The 23965-nt window shown below is 45.8% G+C and overlaps 1 protein-coding gene across 1 annotated transcript; it reads left to right on the forward strand.

Moving 5' to 3' along the window:
- The first annotated feature begins 6959 nt into the window (after nt 1-6959).
- On the forward strand, nt 6960-23557 carry ADSL (adenylosuccinate lyase). Its single transcript, XM_029206307.1, has 13 exons — nt 6960-7178; nt 10640-10843; nt 12552-12596; nt 13125-13204; nt 16414-16585; nt 16800-16846; nt 17444-17534; nt 17951-18020; nt 18166-18313; nt 20685-20775; nt 21417-21506; nt 21909-22085; nt 23427-23557. Exons 1-13 carry the CDS (start codon nt 7008-7010, stop codon nt 23511-23513), a joined length of 1473 nt encoding a protein of 490 aa, XP_029062140.1. The 5' UTR covers nt 6960-7007; the 3' UTR covers nt 23514-23557.
- The last annotated feature ends 408 nt before the right edge of the window (nt 23558-23965 follow it).

Genomic DNA, 23965 nt, shown 5'->3' on the forward strand with positions numbered 1-23965 from the left:
GTGACAGGTTGAGTAATAAGGAATTAAGTCGTCGTCATTTCATTAAAACTGAGAGATGATGTAATGCATATATGAGTTTTCTGAAGGGTTTTTTTGGGCTTTTAAGCAGCTTATTTTTGTTTTTGTTTAGTTTTTTATTTTATTTTATTTTGGAAAGATATGATTGTATTATGTGCAACTCAGTTGCTTACATTATAACTACAAAATATTTTTGGGTTCCTGGAAAAAAAAAAAAGAAAAAAGACTAATAAATGTGTTTGGCTGCTAAGCATTTATTGTGGTTTCCTGTTTTATTTAGCCAGTTTAATTTGCTCGTCTGTTGAATGTTTGTATTTCTTCTACTGTACTCCCTCGCCCTGCCCCACACATAAACGCTGTCTGACATTCAGCATCTGGACTGGGCCTCCACTTTGTCTATCTTGTCTTGTTACGTTTGTGTTGCCGGAGTTGTCAGATTGACCAGCCGCTGGTGGGTGTGTGCTCCTTGCTGCCTGCCACGCTGCCGGGTTCAGAGTCTCTGAAAGAAGTTCAGGTTCTCCTGCTACCTTTCGTTGTCATCCCGTATGAGCCTCATGTGCATCTGGAGCAAAGACACTACAGAGTGGAGGAGAGCAGAGGGACGATGCCTGCAGGGGCTCTGCTGCAGCCCGGGAAGGTGACAGCGTGCCAGCTGTGTCCACGAAGCCACCTGCCGGCGCCCCCGCCTTGCTTCCGGTGCTCACCACTGTGGAGGAGCGGGAGAGCCTTACCCTGAAAGCCAGCTTGTTCCCATCTGAACACTTTCTTACTTATTGTTAGCTGCTAGAGACTCGTTAGACATGTGACCATGCAACAGCGCTAGAAGGGCAAAGGGGAGCAATGGAAGGAAACTAAGACTTAGTAATTCCCAGGTAGTGTCGTGTCTGACTTCATTCTCAGAATGCTGTGTGAAATAGATAGTGGCAAACCCATTTCATGAGGAACTGCCATTCAGCATAATTTAATCAGCTACTAGTAGATAACACTGACTGATTGCTTCCTATAATATTTACATTAGGGCACTGCTCTAAGCATACCATGTAAATATTCATCACTTAATAGAAACTTGTTTCAGTCACCATGCTAGGAACCCAGATTGGATTCCAAAGTTATCACGCCAAAACGCCTGGGCTGAAAGACACCTGGAATTCTAAGAAAATGGTCTTAAGCAAGTCTGCTGTACAAAGTGGTAGGCTATGTACCATCCAATTGTTATCATAAAATAAGTAACACCAGGAAATGTGAGGTCAGGAGAGGTGAACTAGATGTCAAAAACACCTTGCAGGCCTACCTATATCAAGTAAGTGCTGTATTTGTGGAATTGAGATCATAGCAAAACCTATGAAGACCTTTATCACCAAAGACTTTATTTTAAATTTTGGATATTTTAAAAATGCATAAACGTCTAAGGGGGGTGTGTGTTTTAGAACTGAAGATGGTTGTCAAGACTTTAGCCTCTGACTCAGCCCTCTTCACCGCTGTGGGATCTGCTGTCACCTTAGGTGACTTCAGCATCCACTTGGAAAATCCATCCTAACTGCCAGCTTTCTGCACTCCTGCCCCAGCCACCCTGGCCACACGTTCCCATACTCACACCAAATTGCTCCCCTCCAGAATCACTAATTTCAGCATCCTTGACCTTGACTTCCTGTCCTCCCAAACTGGTTCCCCCTCCTCTTTGGCTTCATTTTGACCTCATCAGCCATCCCAGGACGCTGGCCTATTTACTTTCTTCAACTCCATCAGCTCTCTCCTCTTCCTCATTTCCTTCCTAATCCAGTTTAGATTTTACAGCCTATAATTTCATTAATATGGTTGCTAAAATCCCCACTTTGGAAAAACCCTATTTTCTATTTTCCACCAGCAACCAAAAGCAGCACGACTTGGGGAAAAATGTCACTGCGGGGCAAATAAGGACGCCTGTAAATCTACTGTAGCCAACCAGCAATGAGACCTTGACACTGCCAGCAAGCATCCTGCGTCCGCTGATATGTGGAGAAAATTAGAGGTATTAGAAGAATTTCCCCCAAAATTGCTGCTTCCAAACCGTAATCAAGTGAGGTGCTCCCCCTTCAAGTGCTGGTTCCTCCAGTGCTTGAGATCCTTTCCCTTCCTGCGCACTTGGCTACTTTTAACTTCCCATTCTTTTTATTTTTTTTCGTGGTACACAGGCCTCTCACTGTTGTGGCCTCTCCCACTGCGGAGCACAGGCTCCGGACGCGCAGGCCTAGCGGCCATGGCTCACGGGCCCAGCCGCTCCGCGGCATGTGGGATCTTCCCGGACCGGGGCACGAACCCGTGTCCCCTGCATCGGCAGGCGGACTCTCAACCACTGCGCCACCAGAGAAGCCCTTAACTCCCTATTCTTCATTCTCTCTTCACGTGATAAACTGTCACCCCCATCCCCACCCTAAGCTACTCTATGCTCTTGTCCTGCTATATTTTGTTCACAGAACTTAACCACTTTTTAAAATTATCTTGTTTAGTCATTATTATCCATCTCCCTCACTGGAATGTAAGCACCAGAAAGGGCAGAATTCTTTTCCGTGTTCTCCAGCTCGAGCGCCTAAAACCCCTATGGCTTTAATTACCATCTATGTGCTACGACTGCCAAATTTATGTTTCCAACCCTTACCACTGGGCTCTAGACTTGTAGATGTAATTGTCTGCTCAACATTTTGAAACACCTGGATATCTTAATGGCTCTGCAAACTCAATAAACCCAAAAGAGAAGTCCATCCTGCCTGCTTGTCCCTCCTCCCACCCCATGGTAAATGGCATTGCTAGCCTTTTAGCAATAAAACCTAGAGACCTAGGAGGATCAGTTGAGTCTGCCCCCTTCCTTACTCCCCATAACTAACCCATCACCAAGCTGGATTGATTGCACCTCTTAATCTCTTCCTTTTCTTCATTTCCTCTGCCACTTAACTTCCTTTGTCCAGGCTAGATCATCTACACCCCTAGGTCTCACCTAGTCCACTGCATTAGCCCAACTGGTTTCTCATTTGGCATTCACTCCAGTTCCCCACCCCCAATCCATTCTACACACAAGAGCTGAGATATTTTTCAAAACATAAATCTGATGAAGTCATCCTCCAGCCTACAACTTTTCGTGGTTTTCTATTGCTTAGAATAAAACCCTAAATATCCTTATTTCCTACCAGGTTCCCGTGGTCTGCCTTCCACCTGCTCCTCCAAATTTACCTCCCTCTCTTTTCACCTTTGCCCTCTCCACTCAAGCCTCATCAGCTGACCACTATATCCCAGTGCCTAGTACGATGCTTGGCACACACTAGGCACCACTGTGAAATGAATGATCCTCATGAGTAACAGAATTTAAGAAACTAGGTATTTTAAAAGCCTGAAATAAAAACAAAAGGATAGATGTAAAATTCCCAATTTAGGGACTTCCCTGGTGGTCCAGTGGGTAACACTCCACGCTCCCAATTCAGGGGGCCCAGGTTCGATCCCCGGTCGGGGACCTAGATCCCACATGCATGCCACAACTAAGAGTTCTCATGACACAACTAAGAGTCCACATGCTGCAACTAAGAAGTCTGCATGCCGCAACTAAAACATCCCATGTGCCGCAAGTAAGACCCAGCACAGCCTAAATAAATAAATAAATATTTTTAAAATAAATAACCTTGCCCTATATTAGGTTCATTAGGTTTATAAATAAATAAATAAATAAAATTCCCGATTTAGAGATGTTGCTTTAGATAACACTGACAACCAGCTGCAAGTGTCTAGGTGGCCTTTGAAGATTAAGAACCAAAATTTTGGGGACCTCCCTGGTGGCGCAGTGGTTAAGAATCCACCTGCCAATGCAGGGGACACGGGTTCAAGCCCTGGTCTGGGAAGATCCCACATGCCGCGGAGCAACTAAGCCCGTGCGCCACAACTACTGAGCCTGCACTTTAGAGCCCACGAGCCACAACTACTGAAGCCTGTGTGCCTAGAGCCCATGCTCCGCAACAAGAGAAGACCCCACTTGCCGCAACTAGAGAAAGCCCGCGCACAGCAACAAAGACCCAACACAGCCAAATAAATAAATTTACATTAAAAAAAAAAATTTGGAGAAACCTGTGGACTCAGAAGATAAGACTTGCAGACATGCGATTTCCAAGGGGAGTAAAGGTGGGTTAAATCTTGAGGAAATTCCCACCACTTCCTTTTCCAGGAGTGTGAGAAGGAAGGATCGTCAAAGAAAGAGCAGTCAGAAAGGGAGGAGAATCAGTATACTTTAGTTTTCAAAGCAGGAGGGAGGGGTTGTCAAAAATGCTAAATATTTCAATCAGCCAAAAGGGATGACTTAATACAGGAAAAAGGAAAACTACTTGACTCAAAAATCAAAATGATTTAAAGATGTACGTTGGGAAGCTTGTTCCCGGTTACCTGGCCTATCCCGTTCCCTGCGTGTCCACCCCACCCACCTCCACATAGCCTTTATTAGTGATTCTTTATGCAAATAGGCAAACATATTATGGCAAAGGGACTTCTGAATTATTAGAGGAAGTTACTGGTGATCAATGAGAGTGCAGTTTAGAGGAGACGAGAGGGCAGAAGCTGCATCACAGTGCTAAGGAATAAAGAAGGGAGGGGAACAAATGTGTTGAATACAGGAGCCCCAGACACTGAGCTAGGATGTCACCATCTATGTCACCTGCCTTTGCTCCTCACTCTACACCTGCGGGTCATGAGCCGTATTTCACAGGTAAGAAGACCCAAGTGCCAAAAGATTATAAGTAATCGCCCAAGTCACACAGCTAGTAACATCAATGCCAGTTGGTGAAGAGGCGGCCAGAAAGAGCTTTTGTGTTAAGGGGGTAACAGCAAGTGAAGGTGTTTCTATAGTGGAAGAGATATGTGCGTTTAAAAAAAAACAAGAAGGGAGGCAGAACTGGACAGATTCGATAAAATAATTGAAAAAGAAAGATCCTTTCCTGAACGAAGAGATTGGAGACAGAAACTCCTATTGGAGGAGGAAAAGTAACAGCAAAGTACAGCAGAGCCGGGAGAGAGGCTGGAAAACTGAGGAGACAGTAGTTTGCAGTAGTCACCGTGGAAAGCAAGGAGAATAAACTCATCACAGCACAGCAATGACAGCCCTGGAAGTTGAAGAGAGTAGTCGTCTTCTTTCCAGAATTGTCTGCCCTCATCCCCAAAAGCAACCCTCTGCAGCTCCAGAGGGAGGTAGAAGATGTGGGTGAGAAGCCCAGGTAGCTGATGGGCTTCTCTGATGGCCACAGTATTCTGGGATTGGTGCTGCGGTCCATTCTGACAATTCTGAAGCCCAGGTGGAGACATGAAGGATCTATGGCATGAGGACACTGAAGGATGTGAGAGGCTGGGGGAAGAGGAACGGCAATGTCAGGATCTAACTTGTATCTTGGCGACTGTGGGCCTTGTTTCCCTTTGTGCGCTAGGCTCCTTTGGGCAGCATTCATTCACCAAGCGAACATTTACTGAGCACCTACACTACGTTAGGTCCTGTGCGGGATCCACCTGCCAGGGATACGGGGGACCAAGGCAGGCATGATCTCCACCTGCACCGAGTTTGCCATTGATGGGAAAGGCCAACAACACTGAACTCTGGTGAGAGTTATGAGAAACCTATATGAAATCCCAGAGGTGGGGAGGGAGAACACTTACAGGGGTGGTCCATGAGTTTTTGAGTAAATCGTGAAAATTTTAAAGCAGGAATGGAAAGGTGACAGGAAAAAAAGTTATTGTCAAAGACAAGATCTTGGAAGTCTTGAGATCTAATCAGCAGCTTTTAATATTCCTGAAGTATTATGGTTACTGGGAAAGGGGCCATTCACCTCAGCAAACAAGCTGAGAATTCAAAATGGACCTCCCTTCATAGTGAGACACTCAGAAACAGGTAATTTCAAAGCAGTATAGGACCTGCTACTGTAGCACAAAGGAAAGAGTACCTTTGAATCTGGTAAGAACCAGGAGCCTGGAGCCTATCCCCCTGCACTTAACTCCTAGCTCTTGCGCTTCTACATGAGCAATCTCAAGACACTCAACCTACCCATGCCTTCGCTTTGTCATCTGCAAAATGGGGATCATAATAATGGCGAGCATTTACTGAGCACTTACTCTGCACTGGAGAGTAGTATATTATTTCATTTAATAGTACCTTAACAACTCAGGATCCTCACATGGGTGTAATGAGGATCCCATGTGTAAGGCACTCAGGACAGTGCCTGATGCCTAGTGAAACTTACATAAACGTTAGTGGTTTTATTATTACTGGCCAACCAGAGGGAAGAGTGGGACCATCTGGGCCTTACGTAAGACGCAGTGACAGAGAGAGGTGTTCCAGGACGGGGGAATGCCTTCACCAAGCCAGTGGTGTGACCCGGCACGGTGTATGCTGGGAACTACACAGCGTAATGGCTCAGAGTCAGAATCTGAAGTCGGGCGGCTCCATTTATTAGCTGGGTGACCGTGAGCAAGTCATCAGCGTCTATGAGTCTCAGTTCCAGCGCTTGCTGAAATCCATTTTTACTGCACTTTCGCGCAAGGGGCTCACTTGGCCCTCAATAAATGCCGATTTCCCTTGGGCATCTTCCTTTCTCCTCAGAACCGCGCTGGGGGCCAGGCAGGCGGTAGAAGCGTGGGAGGGATTAGGCGACAATATAATAGCAAACACAGAGGGCTTTCTAAGTGAACCAGACATCGATCTGATGATACCCAATCCTCACAGGAATCTTAAAGGCGGGTCTTAATGTACCTTTTTTCAGATGGGGAGACTGAGACGCAGAACTGCTGAGTAACTTATGAAGCGCTAATCACGTTTCTGGTAAACCAAGAGAAACTCCTTAACCCTCAGCAGCCAACCGCCGAAACTGAACAACCTTGAGGGCTCGGGTCTCCCGGAACCCCGGGGGCGGGACCAAGCGGAGGGTGTTCCGCTCCCGGACTTCCGCTTCCGTCCTCGGGTCCCTGTCTGGCCTCGGCCAGGTCGTGTGTTCGGGATGGCGACGGGGGGCGACGGTGGCGGGCGGGAGGCGGCCTGCGGGCACGACAGCTACCGCTCGCCGCTTGCCTCCCGTTATGCCAGCCCGGAGATGTGCTTCGTGTTTAGCGACAGGTACAAATTCCGGACCTGGCGGCAGCTCTGGCTGTGGCTGGCGGAAGCCGAGCAGGTAAAGTGCTTCGGAGCTATAGGCGGGCCCGGCCCCGCACGTGCCGGGTTGGGTGCGGAGCGCCGGCTGAGACTCCGGAGGCAGCCTCCCCGTTATTCCAGAGGAGCAGAGGCCCCAGGAAGCCCAGGGCAGGAGACCCGGAAGCCGCCACCTGTTGCCTCACGTGTTTTAATCGTCGAGGGTTCGAGGCGCACAGGGGGCGGCAAGAAGTGCAGTTACCCGTTTCAGGGAGTATCTTGGCGGTTCCTGCAAGAGTACATAGCCGAGCGCTCGTTCCGTGCCGTTGTGCTTGTTTCTGTACATGTCTTTCCCCCGTTAACCCGTAAAGACTTTGCAAGCTAGGTGGTGGTTTTCCCACATGGTAGGGAAGAAGACCAAGCCTCGATGATGCCCAGCGCGTTTTTTGCTCCTAACCATTGATAAAGGAACCCGGGTGTGAACCCGTGTCCCGTGCAGAGCCTGACTGAGCGCTCAGCCACCTCGCCCTCCACAGTGCCTCAGTGTTGTCTGAGACCGGACCGTCACTACAAAATCCATGTTTCCTGGGCCACCGTTTCCGCTCCACTCTGCTGCCGTCTGCCTCTGGGGAGGGAGAATCGGGGTTATTAGATGAGATGTATGGGTTCTCTTATAAGAGCTGCATGTAGACCTATTTAGCCCAACGATTTCAGAAATAGCTACAGACGGGCCTTTGCAGAGGAGCTGAAGGAAACTGAAGGTGATCCACAGAGCTGTAAAGTTTCAGAGGAAAATGCCACAACAAGCAAAATGGCAGTACCCAAATGACATTTAGTAAACCTGGAAACAATCTTGAGTACGTGCCTAGGACCGAGGTACACGGTCCCCAAACAGGAAACTTTCTTCTTAGATTTTACCCCCTTCCTATCACTATGCTCAGGAAAATAAAGTAGTACATAACACTAGCAGACAGAATGCTCTGTAATGGCCTGTATGGAAAAGAATCTAAAAAAGAGAGATATATGTATATGTATAACTGATTCACTTTGGTGTACACCTGAAACTAGCACAACATCGTAAATCAACTATATTCCAATTTTAAAAAAAAAGTAGACAGTTCTACAGTGCCTGCTATGTGTGTGCCTGGCAGTTTGAAGATTAAAAATTAATAGTTTACTAATCCTCAAAACAATTCTTTACAATAAGTAACTTATTCCTGTTTTACAGAGGATAGAATGGAGGCACAGAGAGATTTCGTAAACTGTGGGCTCAGATAACAATAATAGATAGTAGACAAGAGCATTAAGTGTGTTGTGGTTTGTTATGTACTAGCATGTACTCTGTTTTCTGTTTTACTTGGTACTCCATGTAGATAAGGGTGGTGGCACTCTTAAGGTTTTGCCACTCAACATAGCTAGTAAAAGCTTCAAGCTGGGATTGAAATGTAGAGTCTGAATATGTGTCCTTTCCTCTGCCCAGTCTATATATACATTGCCTGAAATGCATACAATTTTGATATCTCCTGAGTTTGGATTATCTATTAGCTAGGTTGTCAAAATTAACAGCATAAATTACATCATAATTCAGTAGTTAAAAAAAAAACTTGAGCGATGAGAGATTAGGAGAAGTGCTGAAAATTAGGAGTAGGGAATAAATTTTGAGAAGACACATTGCTTGGGGATAGGAAGCATTTTGGCCACGCTGCCCCCTGCTGCTTTGCTTTGGGAGGAGCCCTGAGATGTCATGTCTGATGACTAAAAATCCAAGGCAGCTTGGCCAGATGTGGCTAGTGTGACTGAGGAATTGAATTTTTACTTTCCTTTTTTTTTTTTGGCTGGGCTGAGCGGCATGTGGGATCTTAGTTCCCCAACCAGGGATCGAACCTGTGCCCCCTACAGTGGGAGCTCCGACTCTTAACCACTGGACTGCCAGGGAAGTCCTGAGTTTTTACTTTTAAATTTTTACTAGTTTAAATGTAAATAGCCACATCTGACTAGTAGCTACCATCTTGGACAAGGTAGGTCTTAAGATGTGAGCCCCTTCCCAGGGCCAGGCCTTGGGGCTTTCAAGTGAGGTTTGGATAAATTTCACCAATGTACATATTCAATACTTGGCTCCAGGGTTCTGAGCTGCCTGTGGGCTGCCAGCTATTTTTTGTCAGCCTGATTTTTTCAGTGATAGATGAACGTAAGATGTTGATGTGTTTATTTTCTCATTTGTATCTCCCGGAATTGCTTGCTTTTTTTTTTTTTAATTTATTTATTTTTATTTTTGGCTGCGTTGGGTCTTTGTTGCTGTGCGCAGGCTTTCTCTAGTTGCGGCGAGCAAGGGCTACTTTTTGTTGTGCACGGGCTCTAGGCACGTGAGCTTCAGTAGTTGTGGCACTCAGGCTCAGTAGTTGTGGCGCACGGGCTTAGTTGTTCTGCGGCATGTGGGATCTTCCTGGACCAGGGCTCGAACCTGTGTTCGCTGAATTGGCAGGCAGATTCTTAACTGCTGCACCACCAGGGAAGCCCCGGAATTGCTTTCAGTGGCACTGAATTTTCTGCACATAATTTGTTGGCAAAGATACTAATAGCATTCCTAATTTTGGTTTCTCAGGCTAAATCCATCTAGATCAAATGTAAAGCTGTGGCCTGGATGCTACACTTTGGGCACTTATGTGCCAAGCACTAAAGAGTAAGCAATAAATACCACAAAGCTCTTCTCTCAGAGAGTGTATATACATTCTAGAGGGGAGAGACAGGCTAATAGATTTGTAAAAATGTCATGTGGTGATAAGTGCTCTAAATAAAACCAGGCTAGGACTTCCCTGGTGGCGCAGTAGTTAAGAATCCACCTGCCAATGCAGGGGACATGGGTTCAAGCCCTGGTCCGGGAAGATCCCACATGCCGTGGAGCAACTAAGCCTGTGCGCCACAACTACTGAGCCTGCGCTGTAGAGCCCACGAGCCACAACTACTGAGCCCATGTGCCACAACTACTGAAGCCCACGCGCCTAGAGCCCGTGCTCCACAACAAAGAGTAGCCCCCACTCGCCACAACTAGAGAAAGCCCACATGTAGCAGCGAAGACCCAACACAGCCAAAAATAAATTAATTAAATAAATTAAAAAGAAACAGCCTAAAGGGATAGATAGAGAGTGCACAAAAGAAGGGTATTTCACATGGAAGTCGGGAAAGACCCCTCTGAGGAGATGGCGTTTGAGCCCAGAGACCAGACCTGTGAGGGAGTGAGCAGAGACGTAGGGACAGAGGGAACAAAAATCAGGATTGCATTGTTTTATATATTGGAGTTCCCTTAGAATATAATTTACCATGATTCATTTAGAAAGTTGTCTCCTTCTCCCCATGTCCTTTTAGTTTAGTTGCCCCAATTTTAGTTTAAGAATTGGAAGGTAGGGCATAAATGCTTAACATGAACCAATTTTTTTTTCAGTGTCACTTCAATTCAAATAATTGTGCTACAAGAAGTTATTTTATTTTATTTTGCCTGTTCTGCAGACATTGGGTTTGCCTATCACAGATGAACAAATCCAGGAGATGAAATCAAACCTGGACAACATCGACTTCAAGATGGCAGCTGAGGAAGAGAAGCAGTTACGACATGATGTGATGGCTCATGTGCACACGTTTGCCCACTGCTGCCCCAAAGCTGCTGGCATTATTCATCTTGGTGCCACCTCCTGCTATGTTGGAGACAATACAGTAGGAGCCCATGATGTTGTTTTGTTTCCACTTAGACTCAATGCTTATAATGCATTTATAAATTTTCTTTGATTTTGTCCATTTTAGGAAGCGACTCCATAGATCTTAGGATCTCAGTGCTCAGGAATTTTCTGCTTTTGGTATCCTTCCAATCTAAACTATAAGCCCCTAATGACGTCCATAAAATGAGACGTATAGATACTGCCTGTGCATTGGTATGCTGGACGTAAGCCGAGATCTTAGCATTTTAGTGGCTAAAGTAGTTTTCCAAAGGGATTTCCTTTCCAAAGTCCTTTTTACTCTTTGCCAAGACTTCTGAAAAAAAGAAATAATTACATTATAATTCTTAAATCCTTTAATTAGCAAAAGTGTCTCATAGTCAAACACGAGAAAGTGACAGCAAACATTTTCCTAAGTTTACTAGGTGCCCAGCACTATTCTGAGCACTTTCTATGTATTACTTCATTTTTTCTTCACAAAAGGCATAAGAGATAGATTCTGTTATCTCCATTTTTAAATAGCTTTATTGAGGTATAATTTAATACCATAAGTTTACCCATTTTAAAGGTACAGTTCAGTGAGCTTTAGTAAATTTATGCAATCATTCAGCCTCACCACACTCCAGTTTTCGAGCATATCCCTCACGCCAGGAAGTTCTATTTTGCTTGTTTTACAGTCAATCTCCACTCCTGCTTCCAGTTTCAAACAACCACTGACCTGCTTTCTGTGTCTATAGTTGTGCCTTTTCTCGAAATTTCATATAAATGGATTCAGAATATGTAGTCTTTGGCTTTGGCTTTATTTTCCCCATTGCCACAGATGAGGAAGTGTAGAAGTTGAAGAACTTGCTCTAGGTTTTGCAGCTGGAAAGGATTCAGGCCTGGGTAGAGTGGCTCCAAAGCTCTGCCCTTATTGCAGGGCACCCGTGGGACTAGAAGTTAGAATCCAGATACACTTGCAGTTCAGAAAGAAGCCATAATTTCTAAGTTGCCCCAAGTAACATTTTTTGTCTAATGTGGTACGTAATTAAAGGCATCGATGTGTAATTGGTGAATCAGATAATGGGAGAACAACAGTTCTCTAACTTGGAGTATCCTTTTAAAATGACCCAGCATGTAGTTGGGCTCAACAATTACTGTCTCATAAACATGTGTTGGAGTTGCCTGCAACACTTACATCTCCTAAACCCCCAGGAACAGCTTTAAATTTCCTAAACCTAGATCTTGTAGTTCATGACTTTTTTTTGTTAGCAATGATTGACATGAAAAAAAGGGAGTGGAAACTAATGAGATGTGCCTTATGGATTTTTTTTTTTTTTTTTTTAACCCCTATGTATTCTTCTCAGAAACTCAAACACTAATCTTCGGGAAGGTATAAACCCTGTTGACCTGGACATCTTTGCCGTATTCACGATGGGGCATACCCCTTATCATTTTCCCGTTCCATTAGATACCACATAAATAGGGCTTTGTAAGTATAAAGCCTTTGTGCTTATAGATTCCAGTCGTACTGCTCTCTAAGTTGGTGTGCTTTTAAAACAGTAATCAGAGGAGAATTTCTGTCAGCATCTTCTGGCTTGCACAGTGTGTTGCTGAAAGTGATATAGGCAACTAGGTTAGAAACCCAGTTGTGATGGCCAGAAAGTGTCATGTCATAATGTTGTTTGGGCAAAGCCGATTAATGTAAGATCACTGCATTTCCCTTGCAGGACTTGATTATTCTTAGAAATGCATTTGACCTGCTTTTGCCAAAGGTAAGAAGTTGACAGAAGTTTCTTACCAGTCCTAAGATTCCCTGTGACCGGAGATGGGCACCATGACGTAAAGCAGCACAATGTAAATCTAAATAAGTTATTGTTTACTCAGATGAGTGATCCTCGATGTAACCTGTATAACTAATTATCTCTTCTTGAGCTAAATCACTATATAAGTTAATGCTTTTTAAAGCATAGCCTTTTAGTAAACAAAGTGTAACCAGCAGCACGTGGCTGGAATATGTGGGTCAGATTTATGATTTTGTCCTGTTTTTCTTCATGAACATGCCAGTGGTGGTAAAACTGTGCAGAAATAATTCGTGACATTTTAGGTAGTCAACTCAGTTTCTGAATGTTGGTTAGTATGAACTCTTAAGGCACTTTAAGATACAAAGATGAAAAAATATGGCTTCTGCCTTCTGTGAGCTGGAGGTGTAATTGTCTATGAAATTGTCTCCAAGTTTAGTTCCTGTTTATGCAAGTGCTCAGCCTGAATTCACTCTTTCTCACACATGGTCTTCCTTGCAGCTTGCCAGGGTGATCTCTCGGCTTGCCGACTTTGCCAAGGAACGAGCTGATCTTCCCACCTTAGGTTTCACACATTTCCAGTAAGTGAGAGGGTTACCTCTTGGGAATTGGGCTTGTTTATGTGCATCCAGCTTCCATGTATTCCTTCAGTTCTCCCTTCTGCATGGTAACCTGGAGGTGAGAAATCTCAAAACATAAGCACTTGGGGTGCCTGTGAGGAATGAACCTTATACCTACCTTAAAAGCTATACTGCTTAGAGAGTAAATCTAGTGGTTCGTTTCACTAGAAAATATGTATACAGAAAGTATTCTTTTTTTTTTTTTTTTTTTCCTTAATTTAATAATCTAACACTTCTGGTATCTCCTTTGCCTACAGGGAGATCTTTTAGGGGCAAGGAGGAGGTTGGAGAGCAGATCCTGTTTAGGTCACAGGGCCTGATCCCTCCTTTCCCACTCCAGGAATCCAATGCTGGTTAGTAGAGTCAGCCCAGATGGTTTTGCAGGTTAGGACAGTAGACAGCTAGTTGGGGTAACTATGAAGGACCAGAGTTTTAGATGGGTACCTTCCTGTGGCGTGAGCAGGAGGGAAGGAGGGGCTCTCCCAGTTTAGGCCCCAGGAAGGGGGAGCCTCTGATTGCTCCCTTCTTGGATCTGTTTCCACTCTGCCTCTCAAGAAAGTATTCTTGATTCAGTGATTCCATTCTTTTTTTTTTTTTTGCGGTACGCGGGCCTCTCACTGCTGTGGCCTCTCCCGTTACGGAGCACAGGCTCCGGATGCGCAGGCTCAGCGGCCATGGCTCACGGGCCCAGCCGCTCCGCAGCATGTGGGATCTTCCCGGACCGGGGCACGACCCTGTGTCCCCTGCATCGGCAGGCGGACTCTCAGCCACTGCGCCACCAGGGAAGCCCTGCCTTATGTTTTAATGGGGTGTTGCTGTGGCAACAAGGGTATCATCCCCTGTAACTTAGGAAAGCCTATCGAATTTAATCTTCCTTAAAATTAGAGCCTTCATTATTAGTGGCAGACACCAGAAGGATTTGTTCCTGTGAAGGAGTCAGTGCTCAGTGTGTATGGCTGGGCCATGACAAATATTGCGTTCTGTGCTGGCTCCATACACACCTAGCGTCACCTGTGCTGCAGCTCCTCTTCTCCTGTAACTATTGGAGAGTGCTCAGGGAATGCAGGCATTCCAGTATTCCTCTGGGGATGGATTCATGAGAGGTACCTGCTGCCACAGTTAGCAGCCGTTAGAAACTCAGAAAATGGTATTGATGTGTAGATATGACCTCAGAATGGGTGAGTCCCTGCAATTGAAAAGAAACAGCTTTATTGAGATATAACTGACATACCATAAAATTCATCCATTTGAAGTATACAGTTCAGTGGTTTTTTGTATATTTACAGAGTTCATGCAGTCATTACCAGTATATAATTTCAGAATATTTCCATCACCGCCCCCCAGAAGACCTGTACCCATTAGCATTCCCTCCCATTCCCCCATTCCCCCCATTCGCTAGCTCCTGGCAACCACAAATGTGTTTTCTGTCTATGGATTTGTCTCTTTTAGACACTTCATTTAAGTCGAATCATATAATATTCATCTTCTTGTGACTGGCTTCTTTTCACTTACCATAGTGTTTTCAGTGTTTATCCATGTAGCATGTGTCAGTACTTAATTTATTTTTACATTATCTATTCACCAGTTGCTGGACATTTGGCTTGTTTCCACTCTGTTGCTATTATGTATAATGCTCCTATGAATAGGTCCATGCAAATGTATTTTTTTCTTTGCTTGTACCAATAATCTAGTAGCAGAAGTTAACAAGGAAAACTACCATAAGGTTGATTTGGGAATATGTGTCCTAACTTTTGATGTGTATGCTATAGACATTCCTAGTGGGGTGCCTTGATGTCGCCAGCTGTCAGTATCATTAGCCTAATAGAAGAGAAATTCCATATGGAGTAGGCTAGGTCATCTAATAGAACTCTGACTTTATTGCAGTTTACTCATAATTATGTTTTATGTTATAAACAGACCTGCAATAGATTGATTTAGACCTCAGACTGACGACAAAGCCATTAGCTATTATGTTAGAGTCCTCTGGTTGTGTGTGTTTTGGGGTTATTCTCCACAGTTTGACTGGGCTCTTCATTGGATCTTTTTTGTTGTTGTTGTTGTTGTTTTATTTTTTTTAATTTTTGGCTGTGTTGGGTCTTTGTTGCTGCATGCGGGCTTTCTCTAGTTGCAGTGAGCAGGGGCTACTCTTCGTTGCGATGCGTGGGCTTCTCATTGCGGTGGCTTCTCTCTCTGTGGAGCACAGGCTGTAGGCCTGCGGGCTCCAGTAGTTGCGGTGCATGGGCTCAGTAGTTGTGGCTTGTGAGCTCCAGAGCCCAGTCTCGGTAGTTGTGGCACACAGGCTTAGTTGCTCCGTGGCATGTGGGATCCTCCCAGACCAGGGCTCAAACCCATGTCCCCTGCATTGGCAGGCGGAGTCTTAACCACTGCGCCACCAGGGAAGTCCCTCTTCGTCGGATCTGGACTCTTTACAGAGCCCTTTCTTTACTGTCAGTCTAGAGTCACAATCTCCAGTATCGTCATCCTTGTTTTATTTTTATTTTTATTTATTTATTTTTTTTTTGCGGTACGCGGGCCTCTCACTGTTGTGGCCTCTCCTGCTGCGGAACACAGGCTCCGGACGCGCAGGCTTAGCGGCCATGGCTCACGGACCTAGGCACTCCGCGGCATGTGAGATCTTCCCGTGTCCCCTGCATCAGCAGGTGGACTCTCAACCACTGTGCCACCAGGGAAGCCCCTTGTTTTATTTTTTGATAGCATTTTAAAAATGAACAGTTATCTTGTTTGTTTACTTGTTTACATGATAATATGAGCTCCACTTGTCTGTTTTGTTCTTTGTTGTATTTCCAATACCAAGAACACGTTAGATGCTTGGCAAATGTTTGTTACGTGTGTATTTCTTGCCAAGGCCTGGGGACAAACAAAACAGACATTGTCTCTGCCCTTATAGTGCCTCTTGATGGTGAAGAAAGAACTATGCTAGTAGCCCTTTAGTTCTATAACCTTTGAATATTTATAAATGACATTGAATTTGCTTAACTTATTTGCTTAAACTTTTTAGCTCTTGTTTTGTCTTCACTGGTTTCTCTGTCTCTTACTTTAATTCTTGCCCTTCCCAGAGGTAGCAGTGATTATTAGAAGAAGCAGTGAAGGTTTTATGAAATAAGTCACTGGTTTGAGACCTCTCTGTGTTCTCTTTGGGTTGTTTTCAGGCCTGCTCAGCTGACCACAGTTGGGAAACGTTGCTGTCTTTGGATTCAAGATCTTTGCATGGATCTCCAGAACTTGAAGCGTGTCCGAGATGACCTGCGCTTCCGAGGAGTGAAGGGCACCACTGGCACCCAGGCCAGCTTCCTGCAGCTCTTCGAGGGAGATGACCAAAAGGTATTCTGAAAGTGACCTGGGTGATACAAACTCAACTGTAGGAGCACCAGAGACAAAGCTGACCTCCAGGATGGTAGGAGCGATTGAACCTGGAATGGGTGGAGCCTGGACTGGAAGCGGGTAGTGAAGGCCAAAACCTGGGCAGGATGACTTGTCAAGATATTCTCCTACTAGACACACCTGAATTTCTATAGGGATGTCTTTTCTTTCCAAGGTAGAGCAGCTTGACAAGATGGTGACAGAAAAGGCAGGATTTAAGAGGTAGGTAAGTGGGAAAAGTGTTGGCCTCCTTGTTAAGTAATGAAAGATACTATTCCTCTAGATTTGACCTTAAATTTTTTGTTGTTTTTTTAAATTCTTTCTCTGTCCTTCCACCCATTTCCTTCCATCTCTAGCCTGGGTTTTATTCTTATAGTCTGGATTCTATTATATTTCTTATAATTTATAAGAAAAAAGGAAGCTGTTTAGTTCTGAGTTCAGTAGAGTAGCCTTACCCGTGTTGTTGCTGTTTTGTGTTTTACTGAGGACCTCCGATGGGTTGGTCTCAGTCTGGCTATTTGCATCGAGGGCTACAGGCTCCCCCATGGCTCCTTGTTTCAGGCACTTCACTGGACTGCAGCAGGACAGAGGCTCGCTGGACCGTGTTTCCTCCTGGGGTCAGGGCGGCTGTCTGGGTATCAGTAAAAAGGGTGGAAGAGCAGTTTGTTCCTGGAGCCACATATCAGCGAGGTCCTGGGCTCAGTGTGACTTAGCGCTCCAGTGGCACCAAGCTTTCGCTCAGTCTGTTTTTGCTCATTTGTTTGACACAGTCACATTTTGGAATATTTTCACGTGAGGCTCTTTTCTATTCATTACTAGGGCTTTCATCATCACAGGGCAGACCTATACACGAAAAATAGATATTGAGGTGCTGTCCGTGCTGGCCGGCTTGGGGGCATCGGTGCACAAGGTGAGTGGTGGTAATAATGGGAGTGTTGGACGCCACAGATAGACCCGCCCAGCCTCACTTCAACTTCATTGTGGCTTTTGAGAGATGTCAGATATCACTCATAGCAATTTGGGGCTGGTCAGTGAAGCCTCTTAAGTTAAGGTGTGTTAAAAGGAAGGACTAGTTTCCATGTTCTCATTAAGTTCATCTTACCATTGTCTGTCCGTGATAATCCTACGCAGTGTTTCACCAGAACATTCCCGTGCTCCCCGAATGCCAGCTCTTCAGGAGCTGAGAGGAGTCTCCCTCGGGGAGGACATGCTGCGCTTCAGCTCGGCGGGCTCGCAAAGAGCTCACCTCCTCCATCAGTCCAGTCCCTGCCCCAGACCCCACATACTAAGAGTGTGAGTGATGCCTGTGCCCCTGCTTTTCCCCAGATTTGTACTGACATACGACTCCTGGCAAGCCTCAAGGAGCTGGAGGAACCCTTTGAAAAACAGCAGATTGGTGAGTGTTGTGTGGAGACCTGGGAACACCGCGAGATGCCAGGAGGTCCGCGGGCGCGTGTAAGCAGTTCCGCCAGGAGCGTGCTCGGCCGTCCACTGTCCCCTGAGGTCTTCCTGCCTTTGCTTCTTCTCCTTTACACGGACAGGCTCAAGTGCAATGCCGTACAAGCGGAACCCTATGCGCTCGGAGCGGTGCTGCAGCCTGGCCCGTCACCTAATGACCCTTGTCATGGACCCGCTGCAGACAGCATCTGTGCAGTGGTTTGAACGCACACTGGATGATAGTGCCAACCGGTCAGTGGAACGGGAACGTGGATGTCACATACAGCAAGTTGTGGGAGGACCAAGAGGGGCCTGGAAGCATCAGGACTTCATGAGCATCTCTGTATTCCCTCCTTGTCCCTGAGGAGCCTGGAGTCTAATAGGGAGGCAAGAACATAGAAGGAACAGTGTGATATGTGTTGGAATCAAAATATATACAGAGTAATCCTTGTGGGGGCAAAGCGGAGGGAGGGGTGGTGGAGGAGTTGAGGGAAGCTTCACAGAGGTGATGCTTTAGACTTAAGAAATCTAGGCATTTTTTAACATTTGAGACAAGATTGGGAGCACGTATAAAGGCACAGAGCAGGAGAAAGAACAGTTGGGGGAGTTACTACTAGTCGGGTAGCCCTGGAGAATGAAGTCTGTAGCAGGAGATGAGGTTGGACGTGCTCTTGGGTAGCAGCCAGTTTATGAAGGGCCTTCTAGGCCCTGAAAAGGAGTTCAGATGTTGCTCGCTCTTTTTCTTTTTAAGTCTTTATTGAACTTGTTACAATATTGCTTCTGTTTTTCTTTTATGTTTTTTGTGGGTTTATTTTTGGCTGTGAGGCATGTGGGATCCCAGCCCCCCGACCGAGGATGGAACCCGCACCCCCTACATTGAAGGCGAAGTCCTAACCGCTGGACCTCTAGGGGAGTCCCAAAGATACTGTTCTGAAGGCAGGGGGATGTCAGGTGTGGTGTCTTGACACAGCAACATCTTAATTAGTTATGAGATGGGTCAGGAGTAATTTGTAGTTACTAATAAGGTACCAGCATGCACGTGATTTTCTGCTTTGTGTATATACTTATTAATATTCAAAAGCAGATTCATTACCCTAGTTTGCTTGTATTCTGCTGGAATTTCTTGAGAGGAATTGATCAGAGTTAAAGCTAGGTCTCTGGGGTGTGTGCATATTCCAGGGTTTATGGGAATAAAACGCGAACTCATTCGGAAGTCAGCCATTGACTGTTTTTTAGCAGGCTGTGACCTAATCAGATGTGCACGCTAAAATACCCTGCACCAATTTGGAGAATCAGTTGTAAGGGGACAGGGAGCTGATCAGAACAAGTTAGGAGGCTACTTTAAAAATCCAAGTCCAGGGGCTTCCCTGGTGGTGCAGTGGTTAAGAATCCGCCTGCCAATGCAGGGGACACGGGTTCGTGCCCTGGTCCGGAAAAATCCCACATGCTGTGGAGCAACTAAGCCTGTGAGCCACAACTACGGAGGCTGTGCTCTAGAGCCTGCGAGCCACAACTGCTGAAACCCGCACGCCTAGAGCCTGTGCTCCACAGCAAGAGAAACCAATGCAATGAGAAGCCCGCACACTGCATCGAAGAGTAGCCCCTGCTCGCTGCAACTAGAGAAAGCCCACGCACAGCAACAAAGACCCAACTCAGCCGAAATTAAATAAATAAATAAATAAATTTATTAAAAAAAAAAACGAATCCAGGTTCTTCCCTGGTAGGTCCAGTGGTTAAAACTTCACCTTCCAATGCAGGGTGTGCGGGTTTGATCCCTGGTCTGGGAGCTAAGACCCCACATGCCTCATGGCCAAAACACCAAAACAAAACAGAAGCAATATTGTAACAAAGACTCTAAAGTCTTCAGTAAAGACTTTAAAAACGGTCCACATGAAATAAAAATATTTAAAAAAAAAAATCCGAGTACACACTGGCACAGTGGCCATGTAACTGGAGAGGATGTGGATATGAAATCGTTGTCGGGTGGGCTGGCCTTGGCGGTTGACTGGAGTGAGAGTTAAGATGGTGACGGGGTGCTGGTGCCATTTCCCTTGTCAGGAGCTACAGGGAGAGGAGGCGTGGGGTGAGGTGGTGAGCAGCAGGCAGTGGAAAAGTGGCTGAATGCAGTTCTGGGTCTGGGGAACCTACAGATCAGCCACGTGGAGCTCTCCAAATGGGTATGTGGTCTGGCGCTTGGGCAAGTGGTCTTAGTCAAGAGATGGTAGATTTTTTTTTTTTTTTTTTTTTTTTTGCGGTACGCGAGCCTCTCACTGTTATGGCCTCTCCCGTTGCGGAGCACAGGCTCCGGACGCACAAGCTCAGCGGCCATGGCTCACAGGCCCAGCCGCTCCGCGGCATGTGGGATCCTCCCGGACCGGGGCACGAACCCGTGTCCCCTGTATCGGCAGGCGGACTCTCAACAACTGCGCCACCAGGGAAGCCCCAAGAGGTGGTAGATTTGAGGGTCATTAGGATATTGGGGTAGTTGAAGGAAATTGTCCAAGTAGCACATCTGGCGTGAGAAATCAGTAGCAATCAGGGCAGCTTCTCAGGACACACCCTCCATTTCATGGAAATCGTTATTTGCTTGAAGCGATAACTGAATTGGCTGTTTGTTTTCTAGACGAATGTGTTTGGCCGAGGCATTTCTCACTGCAGATACGATACTGAATACGCTGCAGAACATTTCTGAAGGCTTGGTGGTGTACCCCAGAGTAAGAGGCCTCCGTGAAAAAGCACAGTATGAGGGAGGGGTTGGAATGTGGCGGGGTGGGTGACCTTCTGCTCTGGAGTGAGCGTGTTGGAGGAGCTGGATTCTGGTCCAGTAGGAGCTCTTCCCCAGCAGAGCTCACTCTTCAGGTTGTGGCATAAGCTCTAGGGAACTAGGTCTGTGGGATTCATAGACATGTTTATAGAAGAGGGAAAAAGAAGTGCTTCGAATTGGCTTAAAATTGTCCACCGGCGAGTCACCAGCTCTGCTGTGACGGGCAGAGCAGACTACTCCATTGGTCTGTCTGTGAGTACCTGAGGCAGGTGGGTTTGTTCCCATGCTGTACTTGGCTCCTAAAGTCAGGCACTGAAATTGAGCAGACTTGAGGTTTTAGGAATCATTCTGATGAAGCAACTTTGAAAAGTTTACTCAAGTCAATATTCCTTTTTAAAATCAAAATAATACTCTGGATTATGAGAAAACTGAAAAATAACAGTGTAGCATAAGACAATCCATTCTACCCTCTTTCTTCATAGATATGGTAGTTCGTGTCCCTGCTGTGTATTCTTTTGGTCATAGCTGATGTCCTACTGTGTGTATGACCTTGTAACCTGAGGCATCCTTCTTGGTGCTTCACTCGTACAGGTAATTGAGCGGCGCATTCGGCAAGAGCTGCCTTTCATGGCCACAGAGAACATCATTATGGCCATGGTGAAAGCTGGAGGTAACCGCCAGGTTTGTAACCCCTCATGCTCCTGGGTAAACAAAGTACACCTTAAGTCCTGCTTTCTCCTTCCCAAAGAAGGATGGACGAAGCTGTCTCTGTTATTACCTTCAGTCATGGTATTGGTGCAGAACAGTGACCATATGCTGCCCTAGAACAGGCTTATCTTTGGAGGGTGATGGCGGTGAACTCAGTTTATTAAAAAGTGAATTGCTTAATCACTTGTAGAAAAGGTCCACTTTCAGTGAAGAAATTAGGTCTGAATTTCCATAGGAAATGCTGGGAAGTGGGCAGGATACAAGGGCAGATGGTTCATGAAACTTTGGAGGAGGCCTTTGCTCCAGCTGCTATAGACAGCATGGACCCTCAAATGCCTGTTACTAGCAAGCCAACCATACTCCTTGTCTTCCCAGGATTGCCATGAGAAAATCAGAGTGCTCTCCCATCAGGCAGCTGCTGTGGTCAAGCAGGAAGGGGGTGACAATGACCTCATAGAGCGTATCCAGGCTGATGCCTACTTCAGTCCCGTTCACTCCCAGTTGGACCATTTACTGGATCCTTCTTCTTTCACCGGTCGTGCATCCCAGCAGGTAAACATCAGAACACTTCTGTGGTGCTGCAGTCTTCCCCAAGTGCCCTCTTTGTACACTGCTGGGCTGCAGAGCCTGCAATATTATCTATTAATATAATGTTTCTGCTTCATGGGAGGTATGCTGAGAATGGGGCTAGTTAGAAAGAATTCAGAGTAGGTTGCTGGCTAAAATTTAAAGATTTGGTTGTTTTGAGCTGCCTTAAGTGTTTCTCCCAGTGGATTTCTCTGAATTCTCTTTTGGTCTGGAGCCGTGGTGTAATGGACAAAGATTGGGTTTTTACTGTCAGGTAGATTTGGGTTCAGTCTTGACTACCTACTTTTACTGGCTGGTAGGATAGAGATACATATCTCAGAGTGTGGACTGAAAGGCCTAGCTTGGTGCATAGTAACTATTCAGTAAATGTTTGTCACTTTTCCTCTTTGGCCTTTTGGAGACTATGGGTTAATTCAAAAACATTTATCGAGTACAGACTAGGTGCTCAGATTGTGTTTGGCTGCTGTGTTTAATTCTGGTGCTTTAAAGATGAATAGATAATCCTTATCTTCAGGGAGCTCAAAACGTAATGGTGAAGGCTTAGAATACCAAGCTGTACGTGCAAGAATTGAGGGAAGCACATCTTTTTGGGGATCACAAAGGAGACAGCCCTAGATTAGAAGAAGTTAGGAAAGACTTCTTGGAAGACATGACATCTGAGCTGAATCTTAAGCACAGGTAGGAGTTACTTGTAGGGGACACCAGGGTGAGAGGAGATGGCAAATGCATGGACGTCCAGCATAAGAGAGAGTTGCCAGATTATCAGGTGCCCTGGAAGCAGTTAGGATTTAAAGTAGAAGACAGACGGGAGCTTATCATTTATATTCAAGTCACTCTGGTGTATTGGATTTGAAGGACTTACACTGGAGGTCGGGAGACCAATAAGGTGGCTGCTACAGTGGGTAAGCAGTCGGTGACGAGGGCTTTGAGCCAAGGCCAGGGTACGTGCACACGGGGCACAGATTCGAGGGCTGTTTAAGATGTTAGTCACTTGGAAGCTGGTTGAATGGGGAGGAGGGAAGAAGCAGTGCTGATTTTAGCTTGGGTAACGGGTGGAGAATGGTGAGACCAACTGAAAGGACACAGCCAGGCTGGTTTGTGGGGAGGGGCAGCCTGGTGGGCCTGATGGGGTGAGCTGCCTGTGTCTAGGGAGAGATTTCTGACAGGGAGTTGAGAAAAATAGAAGCTCAGTGGTGGCATAAAAGTTTATCAAATAAGGTCTCAGTGTTATGAATTGACATTGAAAAAAGGATTCTCAAAACTTAACGTGTTCTTTTGTCTTGCATTTGCTTTCTTCTTTGGCAGGTACGGAGATTCTTAGAAGAGGAGGTGCATCCCCTGTTAAGACCATATGAAAGTGTAATGAAGGTGAAGGCAGAATTATGTCTGTAGAGTTGGAAGAGAATTAAACAAAAAACCGTTGTTGGCTTTGTTAACTTTTTTTGCCGAGTCATAAAAACTGTTACTCTAGTGCTTTATTTTATCTCAAGAATTGTTACCATAGGGACTTCCCTGGTGGTCCAGTGGTAGAGAATCCTCCTTACACTTCAGGGGACGCGGGTTCATTCCCTGGTCAGGGAACTAAGATCCCACATGCTGCGGGGGCACCTAAGCCCTCGAGCTCATGCGCCTCAACTAGAGCGCAAGTGCCACAAACTACAGAGCCCACGCGCCCTGGAGCCTGTGCGTCACAGCTAGAGAAGAGAAAACCCACACGCCACAACTAGAGGGAAGCCCATGCGCCACAATGAAAAATCCTACATGCCTCAATGAGGATCCCGTGTGCCGCAACTTAGACCCAACACAGCCAAAAATAAATGAAATAAATAAATAAATATTAAAAA

This window comes from Monodon monoceros, unplaced genomic scaffold, assembly GCF_005190385.1.
Source record: "Monodon monoceros isolate NGI ecotype Baffin Bay Population unplaced genomic scaffold, NGI_Narwhal_1 Super_Scaffold_6, whole genome shotgun sequence".
Classification (NCBI taxonomy): Eukaryota; Metazoa; Chordata; class Mammalia; order Artiodactyla; family Monodontidae; genus Monodon; species Monodon monoceros.

What these genes read in the sequence shown, in the direction of transcription:
- ADSL (XM_029206307.1), top strand. Translation starts at nt 7,008, where the DNA reads ATGGCGACGGGGGGCGACGGTGGCGGGCGGGAGGCGGCCTGCGGGCAC. An exon ending in TTAGGTTTCACACATTTCCA is followed by an intron (nt 13,205 to 16,413) that starts GTAAGTGAGAGG and finishes GGTTGTTTTCAG; the next exon opens with GCCTGCTCAGCTGACCACAG. An exon ending in GAAAAGGCAGGATTTAAGAG is followed by an intron (nt 16,847 to 17,443) that starts GTAGGTAAGTGG and finishes ATTCATTACTAG; the next exon opens with GGCTTTCATCATCACAGGGC.